A 13,099-nucleotide genomic window follows, 5' to 3' on the forward strand; every position below is an offset into this window, starting at 1 on the left:
CTTAACCCCACTGAGAATCTTTGGGATGAACTGGAGAAGGCTTTGTGCAGCGGTCAGACTCTACCATCATCAATGCAAGATCTTGGTGAGACATTAATGCTACACTGGATGGAGATAAATCTGGTGACGTTGCAGAAGCTTATTGAAACAACTCCACAGTCAATGTGGGACACTTTGGTAGTTTTATCATCTCAGCTGATTCTGTTTACAAAAGTGAAACTTACTGCCCGTGTTCATTTTAACTTTCAATATAGATGCCGGGTGGAGCTCGGCGGTGATTCCACACGAGATCATGACACCACTCTCTGTTGTGCAGTCCAGTATGATTACTACCAAGCTTGATGGCATGACAGCCGTAAAATTGTTGCATTGCCATTCCACCACTGCGCTTTCAAAAGACACACCGTGGCACCAGTTTTACGCTGATTTACTGGCACGGTGTGTTTTATGAAAATGGCTACGTTTACAATCTGCCCCATACTTCCTGGTTCCAGAGTCTGCGCTGACATTTGTAACTGACACCAGCTAGCAAAACAGTAGAGTTGTCACGATAGATAAAGGCAGCACCCCAAAGACGCCACGGCATTTTCTTTTATAAACATTAATTAATATCAGGTGAAACAAGCTAACGTTGAGCTAACAATGCTAACGGTGAATTAGAAGCTAATGGTCGGACGCATAAGAGACCTGGATGATGAAGCTCAATGGTTAAAGGAATCACTGAAGCGGTGTGAAGCGCTCCGTCGCGCGTCTAGGCGGTACCGTAGGAGGTGAGCCGCCATGGTTCGCCGTATGCTACAGGAGTGAGCTATCTAGGTACGCACAGCGTCCCCCGGTCCCCTCCTCCTCCCCCTCCCCCTTGTCCGGAACTCTACCTCACCAGTCTGAAGCAGCCACCCTGTCCGTAACAAGTCTGGACCTGTTACTAGGGGCTTCGTCCGGTTAAATTCCGGAACACGTTATCCGGATGTTTGTATTCAGACACAAAGGTCTTACGGACAGAGTCTGGAACATTTCCGTTTTCATGGCCTGTCTGAAGGGGGCTCATGACTTTTACAACTCATAAGCTTACAATAATCATGTGATGAATGAACAAGATGTTTAAATGAAATGTTTGAATAACCTGTGCTTAAATCAATGAATTTATGTTCTTACAATGATCCATTTATATCACAAATCAGTATGTGATTGATTTAACAAGTTAATCTTTGTTTACACTCATACACATTACGATAAGATGCTCATTGAGTTTAATATTCACCTCACATAGGAGTTTTAAAGATTCTTATTCACAGTGTTAAAAACATCTTTGTATCTGCAAGAAGGCGTGGCTTTCTGAGGGATGTTGGTAAATACTCAGAAACGTGTCAAATTCTGATAAGCCAAACTTGGCCAGAAATCATAACAAAGTAGTTTAATAAAACAAGAATTACTTCCTGATTCATTCGGTTTCCAGCTGACCCCGATTTGGCCAAATCGGGAAAGAAGCCTCTTTTGAAACAAACTCCTTTGACCTTAAGTCAAAAACCTTTCTGCAACGCTGCAAGTGATCACAGACACAACAGCTCTTCAGAGCTACTTCACACCCGAGACACCTAACCTGCAGACCCCGGGTTGCATCTCATGGCCGGGGAAGCTGAACTCAGAGTAAGCTACTAATCTCTGAGCATCGTGGTTTTGACGTCTGGTGACCTCACCACTCTGACTGCAACCCTCTGGACCACTGGGAGCAACTCATACAAGTGTCACGCAAGCCTGCATACTGGTGTCTAATGAGGCCTATAAATAAACAACTCTCTAGTTTATAACAAACAACAAATTCTTTTACACCCAGATTTCACAATTCAATTCAAGTTTATTACTATTGCGCCACATCATGACAAGAGTCGTCTCAAGGCACTTCACATAATTAAACATTCCAGTACAGGTCAGTTCATTAAGCCAATCAGAAAAAAGTTTCTCTCAGATACAAAGAACGGTTGTTACAACCTTTAGCTTCCCTCATAATACCTCAGATCCACCATATCACATCTCATTATTCATATCTTGTCATGTATAAATTATTAGTTAAGGAAAAATAATTAAATTCATTCTATAAACTTTAACTGACTCTGTCTGCATTGATAGGAAGTGTGTTTATGGTCCCTGAATAAGCAAAGAAACCTAGAATCTTCTGATTAAACATTCAAAGGTCAATCAGATTGATATTTCATATTTATGTGGAATAATCACAGCTTATTGGTCATAATTAATATGTATTAATTGCTACATCTCTACAGATCAGATCGACAGCAGGAAGTGAACCAACCTCAGACCTGAGCATTGGGAAGTGGCAGAGAGAGCCTTTGCTAATCCGGGGTAAACACACGTGTCTTGAGCTGTTCAGAACCAGAGAAAACAGAACAGGTGAGAGGCTTTTCCAGAGAAATAAACCTTTTAGTCAGTTCATTTCAGTCACTGGACTTCTGTTTTTGTCTGGAGGTATATTTTGCGCCCATATGTGGGATGGGTCTCTGTGCTGGCCCGAGACACCAGCTGGGACATCGGTTACACAAAACTGTCCAGAATGGCCTGACCTAGAGGGAACTGGTAAGTTTTGCACTCGCTGCACTCGAGTAGAACAACCAGCTGACTGACCTGAGACCTGCAGGAGGTTGGGTTTCTGTGTAAACGTTTAGACTGTTTTAAGTACTGATGCTGTGTGTGTGTGTGTGTGTGTGTGTGTGTGTGTGTGTGTGTGTGTGTGTGTGTGTGTGTGTGCGTGTGTGTGTGTGTGTGTGTGTGTGTGTGTGTGTGTGTGTGTGTGTGTGTGTGTGTGCGTGTGTGTGTGTGTGATTTGTGATTTGGAGACAGTCTACCTTACACATGTTCCAACACCACAAGCATTTCAGTTTGCTTAATAATTTTGGTTTAAGGTGATTTTAGGAGCCCAGCTTGTTTTGGAAGCTCTGCTGCCTTTAACTACTGTTTTTAACCCTTTAATGGTCACCAGGCTTGAGGCTTATGGGAGAGTGGCTGCTTTTAGTCTGAGTTAAACCGGTTTCACACTGCAGGCATCAGCGGAATGGAAGAGCAGCAGGGCGGCTCACTCGCGAACTTCAAAGCGGTCCTTTTCACACCGGGAGAGTCTTGGCCGCGGCACGGCTTCCTCGCTGCACCTCGCTGTACCCGCGAGATTCTAAAATCCCTCGAGACTTCCGACACCTTCCTCATTGAGAGATCACAACCCCCACGAGGAATCACACGGCTGCACTTCTCGAAAGAAACTGGTGGTAAACAAAGCCGTTCAGTCACACGCACTGACTTAAGTTATATATAACATTGCAACGTTGAATTTTATTTAGAAAATAACTGGGGATTTTACACTGAAACCGTGTGTGGTTTCCTGTCTTGCACTATTTGAACTGCGGAAATTGACGTGTCCCAGAAGCGGCTCGCGGAAAAAATAGAACTTGATCCTATCTTTAGCGGCGCAGCACGGCATGCCGCTTCTGGGATGCGCCTGGTAATTGCCACATCGCAGCTGGTTTGAAACACTCCATAGACCAGCGGTTCCCAAACTTATTTAGCCGCGCACCCTCTTCTATGTCCTGACCATGTCGACGCACCCCCCAGCCCCACATCAGGGCATGGCATATATATATATATATATATATATATATATATATATATATATATATATATATATATATATATATATATATATAGTCAAGCTAAACAGTCATTCGACAGACAGGGTTAAAAAAAATATGATCAACCTTTTTCCCCATCACTTTCATTTTTTAAATAGTAATTAATAAACATTCGATACCATCACAATTTCCTTTGATTTAATTTTAAATACATATTTAGAGTGCCCAGGTAGCACATAAACAATGCAGTTTAACGATTTTCTTAAAGTAGGAACGTTTAACCTGTGCGGCCAGAGCTCTCTCCTTCCTTCTGCTCTGCGTAAACCTGAGCTGATCACCTACTTGTGCGTAATCAAATGTCTATAGGGGAAAAGATGGGAAAGCTATAGCCATGAGGTTCACTTTTGTCTCAGACCGACTTATTGCTGTTTTATGGTGTGGCTGAATCTGCGATCCGCTGCCACGCGGACTGGAACAACAAATGCTGCAGTAACAGGAGTTGTGGTCAGGTTCATGAGGAGTCACTGGCTGGAGCGGACCCGACTTTAATATGTCATCCCAAAATAGAAGCTAATATCTTAACTTGACCTTGAATGAAAAATGTTGTTAAAAACCTCTTAAAAGTTTTTTATCACGGAGGAGGCAGCGCTCATTTCTGCCTCCAGTCTGACAGCGCAGCGCCGCGCAATGCCGGAGTTTGCGCGGAGTGCGCTTATTGAATCTGTGTGTGTGTGTGTGTGTGTGTGTGTGTGTGTGTGTGTGTGTGTGTGTGTGTGTGTGTGCGGCACAGCTCCATGAGCCGCTCAAGTCACTACGTCTCGTTATTGGCGCTATTTAAACCAATGTTGTGAAATTATTAATGCCCAGTCCAGATGTGCTCACATGTGCACCCGTGAGCCGTGGTTCCGATGGAATGCGTCTGACCTCTGACAGACGCACTCTGAATTTCAGATCTTCAGCGCGCTGTTAATAGCCTGACGCATTTAGAATGCTGTCCCACACTCAGTGTGCTAATATAATAATATAATAATGCTAAAATGCTCAGAATCATTTCTTGTTTTATTTTGTTACATCCACAATGTTCTGTGTGTGAGGTTTATAATGTCAGAACATCTGCATGAGACAGGGTGTTAATTACAATCTGCCAGAATGACTCACCACCTTCAGATTTCTCCAACATCATTAAAAATGATCAAATACGGAACATATCTTGCTATTGACAGCATGCGCAGGCCAGAGTGCTGAAGCTCGGAGTGCATTATTATGAAGCTAGGGCACACGCGGAGGACACACACACACGCTAAATATACTTGTTTTCAATTGCATTCATTGGGCCCACTTACTTTTTCTTAGGCCCACCCACAAATGAGTTTCTGGCTACGCTAATGGTGACATATGACAGACTTCTCTGAGCTCTGCAGCCATTACACTTTTCACCTCGCGCACCCCCTAGCGGCAGCTTGCGCACCCCCAGAGGTGCGCGCACCACACTTAGGGAATCCCTGCCATAGACTATAACTGGATTCTATTTGAAGCGGTGCCGCTTCGCTGCCGTTCCGTTCCGCTGATGCTTGCAGTGTGAAACTGGCTTTAGGCTTATTAAACCTATAATTGGAGACTGATAAAGGATCATCTTTTGATTTATGGATTGATTTAGCTGAATTTTAAAGGTTCCGTATCATGCTATTTTAAGCCTTTGAGAACAAAGGTAGACATATGATAAAATATTAATGTTGGCTCTATTGAGAGTTATTTTTCTAAGCCTGATTTTATACCTGGAAATAAAACACTTAGTTTCAATAAAACTCCGCCCATGCCCACTCTGACAAAACGTGCTTACAAAAGCATCTTTGGCAAGTTGGTTACTGTATTGCTATTGTAGTCCAGTGGTTAAGGCACTATGATTACTAGACTACCAAGTCTGTTACATGACACTCACATATCCTAAACTCGCCATGGGAGACAGGTTTCAGACCAGAGACCCTCTTCCGGGAAAGGAGCATGGCCTGATGTTGGGAGCAGGGACACGGATTGACATACAACTTGTACATTTGGCCGTCTCAGGAATTTCAAAATAAAATTCTAAATTTGCACCTGAAACAGGAAATGCATGATTTCAGCCAAAAATAGGTTTGGGGTGTTTTTCATGAGGAAACAACAATGTAACATTCTAAAAATCTACAAATACTAGAGTTTCCATGATGTGACTCCTTTAACCCCCTAAATTTCCAGGTTTAGTGAACACGATGGGGTTTTGTCCCATGGGCATGGGCAGATTTTTTTGTTTACCTTCCTAATAAAGCAACATCTTCTTAGCAAACTACTTCATTTTACTCAATTCACCCATTTTTATTCCTTTTCTAAAGATTATTATTACAAACTGAAAATGAAACTGATTTACAGTGTGCCATTATTACATAGGCTTTTTTTACACGAGCATCAATACGTCTGAGTATATTTTTGTAAAAGTGACACTTTCCATGACTCAACCTTCCAGTGACATGTACAATGAAAGATGTATACACTCAGATGCACGAACACTCATTAGCAGATTGTACTCTGTCATTCAGACAGAACTACGACAGGCATTTATTTAGTTAAAACTGACTGCGGACCTTGATTAAGTAAGCAGCAATCGCTACTTTCCACAGCAATGCACCGTTTTTACTCTGTGAATTATGCTCGGTAAACGTCTGGCTGACGAGAGCCAGAGTCGAGCTGCAGGTGATTTAGGAGATGCAACGTGATGAAGAGGGGGAAGGTGAGGTAGAGGACAGAGAGATGGATGAGGAGGGAAAAAGAGCGGCAAAAGAGGAGAGGAATCACAAAAAGCCAGAGCCAAAGAGACAGATGTGGAGGGAGCATAAGAACAAGAGGGCACAGAGGTTGGTCTGATGAGAGACGGCTCATAAGGGATTCCACCCCCACCCACCCATGGTTGTTTGACAGTTTGTGCTGCTGCCAAGATGGGGGGGGGGGGGGGGGGGGTAAAGTTTGATGAAAAGTTGATGAGCTGTCAGAAAGGACTAGACGGTAGTTGTTGCTGTCAGGATCAATGTGATGTCATTCTTCTCACAGACTACACACCGATCTGAGTCCCAACACTTGGGAAAATCACCACAGAGGTGGAAAACACTCTGTTTTGATGGTGTTTGCCAAAGTAAATAACTCCTGGATATTTAGTGCTGCCAAGATAGTCTGTGTTTGGATTACGCCAAGATGCTCCTGCTGAAAAACAGCAGGTGAGCCGGCCAAAGAAAACAAAGAGCTCCCTGCTAGGAACACAGAAGCAGTCGAGAGCTGCTGTAGGGAATCGCTGCTGATAGACTAAACTCTGATGTCATCCTTTTTCCACCACAGAAGAAGTGACCAAATATTGTGATGAATCTGGTAACTGGGGACAGACAGGTTCCACCTGTGAAGGTGCCTTAAAGGACAAACCACAGGTATTTTTAGTGTTTGGTTTCTTGGATTAGAATGGACGAGAACATTTTTTATGTAAAGCAATCAAAAGAATATCCCTTCTGTGCCCAAAGGAGTTAGACTTTTTAAACGATGCTGCAGAAGAGCCAATGAAGGAGGCGGCACGAGTTTGGACCGAAAAAATTATCCTTGAAAATGAGAAAAAATGCCTCGAAAAAATGAAGCAGGATCCGCCTTATAATAAATCAGGTACTCGTGCTGGCTTCTGCCAACAATTTCATTTCACATTTCTTATCTTCATGAACATGAATCTTCTAAACATAATTCAGATTTTTCTTCTATTTCCTCCTGTTTTGGGGGATCAGGTCTGCACTGCAGTCGTAACTGGGACGGATGGTTGTGCTGGGACGATACTCCAGGAGGGAACTACGCTCTCCAGAACTGTCCACGTTACTTTGATGACTTCGACCCAACAGGTGACGAGTGGAGCCCAAAGGTTTAGTTTCCCTGAAAGCTTATTACCTTCCTCTGGTGGATACATGTTTACTAATGAACAAGAGTACCAAAGATTGTTAAAAACGTCTTTATTGCTACGCGTCCATTTTCTCATATTTTATTTGTATTTCCTCCTGTCACTTTGAAAAAAAATCCATGAAAATATATCTAAACAAGTGGCTTGATTATTAATTAATGCTGAATGTCTGTAGCAGTATGCAACGGTGCCCCCAAAGGGTGGCCAGGGCCATGCCTAGAAATTTTTTGGCCACCCAGAGGAAACCAGTGTTCTTAAATAAATCATATTAATGTTCACACAAATTTAAATTCATGTTATTTAATCTGACATAAATGTAAAACCCAGTAAAAATATTCAATTAAAGAAAAAAAATCTAAAATGTTTTATATGTTTCTCCTGCTCAGCATTTGCAAAACAAAAGTTTAAATCTCTATATTCTTTGTGATTTTTTTGTGAAGACAGCAATTAAAGTGTTGTAAACGTTCTACAAGTTTAAACAATGTAACATTCCAAATAACTGTTGGAAAAGCCTGTTTCTGAAAATGTTGTGTTCTTTGAATTTGAGGTAAGCTTTTTGGATGCATGTTGTTTTTAATGAAAAAGAATAAAGGAGCATGCAATGCATTGCCACAGGCTAAACTCCCAGAGTTACCAAACGGACCAATCTGGTGTGCCACCCCAACCTTTTCTCTGGCCACCTCTATGAAAATTATCTGGGGGCGCCACTGGAGGTACGTCCATCATGCATCATGCTGCAGAGACAGATCAAACAAAACTGCAAAAAAAAAATTCACTTACAGGTGAAACTCCCAAAAAAAAATCAAAATGGTGCAAAAATTTGTTTTTTTCAGTAAAAGCAGAAAGGGCCCAAACCAAGTACTGAGTACAGTATGATTATGCTTTTACAGATGTATCTATTTCAGATATATCCTTGCTTTATAGGTTTCATTTAATGTTCTAATTGTCTGAGATTTTTAACCCTTTGATGCATAATGGTCACTACAGTGGACAGGTACTCAAAATTGTTATTTATTTATTTTTGCTATTAAGCACAGCTGTTGAAGACTTTATTGCATTTGAGCCCCTCCATTTGGACTTCAGTAAGTCAAGCCAACATATTTCATGTTCAGAATGCATGCTGTCCACTGAGATGGACATGTAATAAACTATGTGTGAATTAAATGTTACAAAAATATGTAAATATAAAATTTGTTTCATTCACACCTAAAGATGAATGAAAAAAATGTTTAAAAAATCATGGTTGAAGATTTCATAATTCATGCATCAAAGGGTTAATATGGGTAGTTTTATAAGCTGTAAGCTTTTCATTTAATGAGACTATCTCACCCTTTGGGTTGAATCACTGAAATAAATTAACTTTTGCACCTTATTCTCATTTTAGAGTTCTACCTGCAGAGCTCAAATTATACTGACCATAAACTCCTGTGAGTGTTTTCATTTTGAGCCTGTCTCACCAATAGTAACCATGGTGACCCTCAGGACCAATGTTGTTTGAATGATGCTCTGGAACCCTTAGTTTTAATGTGCTTTGCAGAAAAGGTGTCTAAGTACTGTGGAGCAGACGGACAGTGGTTTCATCACCCAAAGACCAATAAAGTTTGGACCAACTATACTCTGTGCTCAACCACCCATGACAAGAACCTGAGGGTAATATCAGATTTCATGGTGCAGGGTGTGGCTGTTTACAGTAGGTTGTCCTAATGAGCCCTTGTTCTTCTGTGAGAAGCTCCAGATGTATGAAAATGAACACAAGTGTCTCCGTAGAATGAAAGACGACCCACCCTTCAGCAAAGCAGGTGATTTGTTTTCCCTGTGTAAATGAAAGTCCAAGTTAACTTGTGAATTTTAAAAATGATCGTTCACTCTGAGTTTTTCATGCAGGCTGAACATGAAAATAGTCTCCTACACCTATCTCCTATATTAGCTTATGATAGAACATAGACGGTGAAACTCTAGGATTAGAAAAGCCTGACAGATCTACGTCAAACTGTCGCTTAAAGGTATTGGCCAGACTCGGCATTAAAATAGTGGAAATTCAGTATAACTACACTTTACCATCTATAAAAATGAACTGGGTTCAGTTTTTCATTTAGTTAAGGACTTTTGTCATAAATCGTTACAGAAAATCCAAATCCTCTCCTCCAGACAGTGAAGAACTGTGTTCCGCATACATCACTCCAACACGTAAAACAAGGTAGCTGCTATTGTGAATAACTGTATTTTCTTTACTTTCGTGCTCTTAATTATTACAAAAAATTGTGTTTACAGCTGCAGCACAAGGTCTTAGCCACATGTCCGTGTCCTACACACATTTTTAAATAACAGGTCTGATCTAAAATAATAACCTACATCTATAAACCCATCTGGAACCGCACCGGTACTTCTGGACTTTAGAGTCCTGTTAGCATGACTGCAGCAACACTGCTAACTGTGTTAGCTCCGGTAAGGAAAAAACAAGGCATTTGGGAAAGCTACGACACACACACACACACACACACACACACACACACACACACACACACACACACACACACACACACACACACACACACACACACACACACAGATATAATCTAAAAGATGATCCCCATATTTCAACGATAGATCATCCTGGGACCGGTAGAACCTCCATGCCGTCTTGGATTAGTGAAAATGAGTCAAACTAAGGAGTTACTCCAGCATCAGGAATATTTATTCCGGTAAGCTATCCGTTAAATATGATCCAATATACTTTTCAAGCAGCGGTAAAACTGGCAGCACGTAATTTTATTTATCTGTAGATTATTGAATTATATTGGGACACATGATGGAGCTAAGACCTGCTGAGAACTCGTCAGCTCCCAGTGGAAGCACAGAAAGGAAATGAAAAATGTTAAACAAATTGTACAGATTTTGGTTCTGAAGATGAACAGAATCCTCCCCGGTGTCAAAATTGGATCACGGGTCCTTTGAGTCAAAAATATGCCTGCACCTTCTGTAGTGATATCCAGCTTGTGGGGTCGGAGTTCGATTGAACTTCTCCGGTAATCCAATATCCGTTCTTGTCGCCGTATCCCAGAGAAAAAAAACAAATCTGACGACTAGCAGAGGCTTCAAAAGCTACTGTACATCTGACTGATGGCACATTGTTCTCTGCTGTAACGCTAACGCAGAATCACCAAAGTCGAGGATTGTGTTCTATAGCTGAATCTGCAGAGCTCCTCCAGCTCACCAACTGCCCAGGGCTTAGACCGGAAACTATTTTCTGTTTTTCCCGCACCAAACAAAAACATCAGATTTTCTTAAAATGCTAGCCGTGAAAATCCAAAAACCTTTTTCATTTGAAGCTTTAATACCTCTTTGCATGTGCCTTTCAAAGGAATTTTGCCTCTGGCCAATACCTTTAACATTCATGGACTCACCCATCTAGACTCATGTTGGGGAAGACTGCTGTAGGCTTAGTGTATGGAAAACAGCAGAGAACGTACTAGCTGGTAGAAGCTAATCGTTAGCATTAACAACTCTGCCACACAGCAAAACTCCTCAAAGGTTGTGTTATTTGCAGATGTAAAACATCAATGCAGAGCAAACAGAGTCAGTGGTAGATTTGTGTTGCTAGCCAATCAGAGGAGAGATCAGGAAATCAGACTCCAAATTTTGCTGTGTTCTTCTCCCCGCTGCTGTGGCGTCTACTTTTTGAAACAAGAGCACCAGAGCTTTTTCCTACGAGGCACTCTGAAAACCACTGCGAACGTGATCCAAAAATTGAGTGAACTTGGTCTTTAGGATTTATGATGTGAAGAAGAGGCGGGTAAACACGTCTGTCACTGTGGGGTTTTCTTGAGGTCTGTACTGTGGTCGTTACTGGGACGGCTGGTTGTGCTGGGACGACACCCCGGCAGGTTCCTACGCATCTCAGAGGTGCCCTGACCTCAAACAAGCTGGTGAGTAAAATAATAATAATAATAAATCAAGAGATGTGCTTTATTAACATCATTTTAATAAAAAATAAAAAGTGTTTTCTCTTTATTGATGCAGCATGTTATTCATTTTGTTGTTAGAAAATGTAACACAGTTCTGTGGAGAAGACGGTCAGTGGTCTCTCAGCGAGAGCAACTCTACTCTGTGTTTGGGCAACAACAAGGGGAAAGTGAGGGTAAATATCTCCTCCTGTTTATCTCTGCTGAAACCATTTATCTTCAGAGTAGGCCAGAGGTCTCCAACCTTCAGGAGACCGTGAGCTACTTTTACACGATGAAAGTACAGAGGAGCTACCGCCATACGATTTATTCACACTGATGCTTTCCATGTGTGAATATGCTTAACATGCATTGTATCCACAAGCTGCTTTCTCTGTGTTTCATTACATCAATAATGTAAAATAAGTAAAAGGAAAATAGCGACGTTCCTGCGTTGAAACTCTAACTAAACAAAACACATTTTATTTTTTAACTAATCTGATACTTTCAGATAATAAAATACAAATCTGCTTTGTGTGAATGCTTGATATTTATTTAGAGTGGATCAGTAACACAACTTTTTGAGCAGCTGACCTCTTCCTGTTCAGCCCCTGACCCTGAGTCCTGCTCCGGAGCCTAAGCAGCAATGCCAGTTTTTCATAGTGTTCAGCTATTTTGTTATAAATGAACAAATACCAAAAACTATGGAATTCAATTTAAACAACATTTATTGTTCTTTAACTCATTCACTGCCAGCCGTTTCCTGATCACTAACGGCCTTCGCTGCCAGCGTTTCTCACCGTTTTTACTGTTTTTTTAAGAGTCACAGAACGTTGCGCGCTAGCATGATGTCGACGCCAAAACAACCAAAACAAAGAGGAGACTCACCTCTTACATCAGGAAGAAGCCGCGTGTTTCGAGCATTATCCGTTCTTTCATAATCCGTTGTCGAATTGTGATTGGCAGACGCTTTTCCGGTTCGCGCCTCACTTTTTTTTTACAGGAACGGCCCAAAACGATCTCCAAACACATGGATGTGTTGCTTCCTGATCATGTGATCTGTGACGTATGCGGATGAAGATCGGCTTCAGGGCTGAGATGTTTGTTCTCTCAGCGCGGGGGCTCGTTCCGATGCTCAAACAGTAAAAAAAAAATGCAAATGACGACTTTAGTCGTCAATGGCAGTGAATGAGTTAAATGGCAGAGGAACGAGCACTGGGGGGCTGCTAGCATGCAGTTAATCTAGGAACAACAGCGCTGAACCCGAGTGAGAACAGGAATGCGGCGTTGTTCCAAAAAGTATGAGATTGATTACTTGGACAAAGGCGAAAGACCTGAAGAGCCGGGAAGATCGAATGATGAGCTGGGTAGCTCGAGTCTCTGACATAGATTGCTGAATCGATGACTGAGTGAGTTTGTGGTTCACTTCCTCCCTTCATCGACGGTGATGATGCAGGAGGGATTCAGGTGAGAAATGGATGATGGGAAGTGAAGTTCTAGGCTGAAGATTTGAAGTGGTGAGTGGATGATGAAGGTGGAGAGGATGTGACAACAAACACGCTGGTCGTGCT

General features: G+C 41.8%; 1 protein-coding gene across 2 annotated transcripts in view; it reads left to right on the forward strand.

Moving 5' to 3' along the window:
* Positions 1 to 13,099, forward strand: part of calcr (calcitonin receptor) — a 96,633-nt gene that overhangs the window by 52,677 nt on the left and 30,857 nt on the right. The window contains exons 3-11 of one of the 2 annotated variants that reach the window (XM_015955852.3): positions 2,280 to 2,406; positions 2,482 to 2,589; positions 6,993 to 7,078; positions 7,169 to 7,304; positions 7,421 to 7,531; positions 9,125 to 9,237; positions 9,317 to 9,386; positions 11,415 to 11,513; positions 11,631 to 11,725. In XM_015955852.3, the coding sequence (XP_015811338.1) occupies positions 2,280 to 2,406; positions 2,482 to 2,589; positions 6,993 to 7,078; positions 7,169 to 7,304; positions 7,421 to 7,531; positions 9,125 to 9,237; positions 9,317 to 9,386; positions 11,415 to 11,513; positions 11,631 to 11,725 (945 nt within the window). The remainder of the gene's footprint in view (positions 1 to 2,279; positions 2,407 to 2,481; positions 2,590 to 6,992; positions 7,079 to 7,168; positions 7,305 to 7,420; positions 7,532 to 9,124; positions 9,238 to 9,316; positions 9,387 to 11,414; positions 11,514 to 11,630; positions 11,726 to 13,099) is intronic. The other variant, XM_015955853.3, reaches the window with a different exon arrangement.

Source organism: Nothobranchius furzeri, chromosome 11, assembly GCF_043380555.1.
Source record: "Nothobranchius furzeri strain GRZ-AD chromosome 11, NfurGRZ-RIMD1, whole genome shotgun sequence".
Lineage (NCBI taxonomy): Eukaryota > Metazoa > Chordata > Actinopteri > Cyprinodontiformes > Nothobranchiidae > Nothobranchius > Nothobranchius furzeri.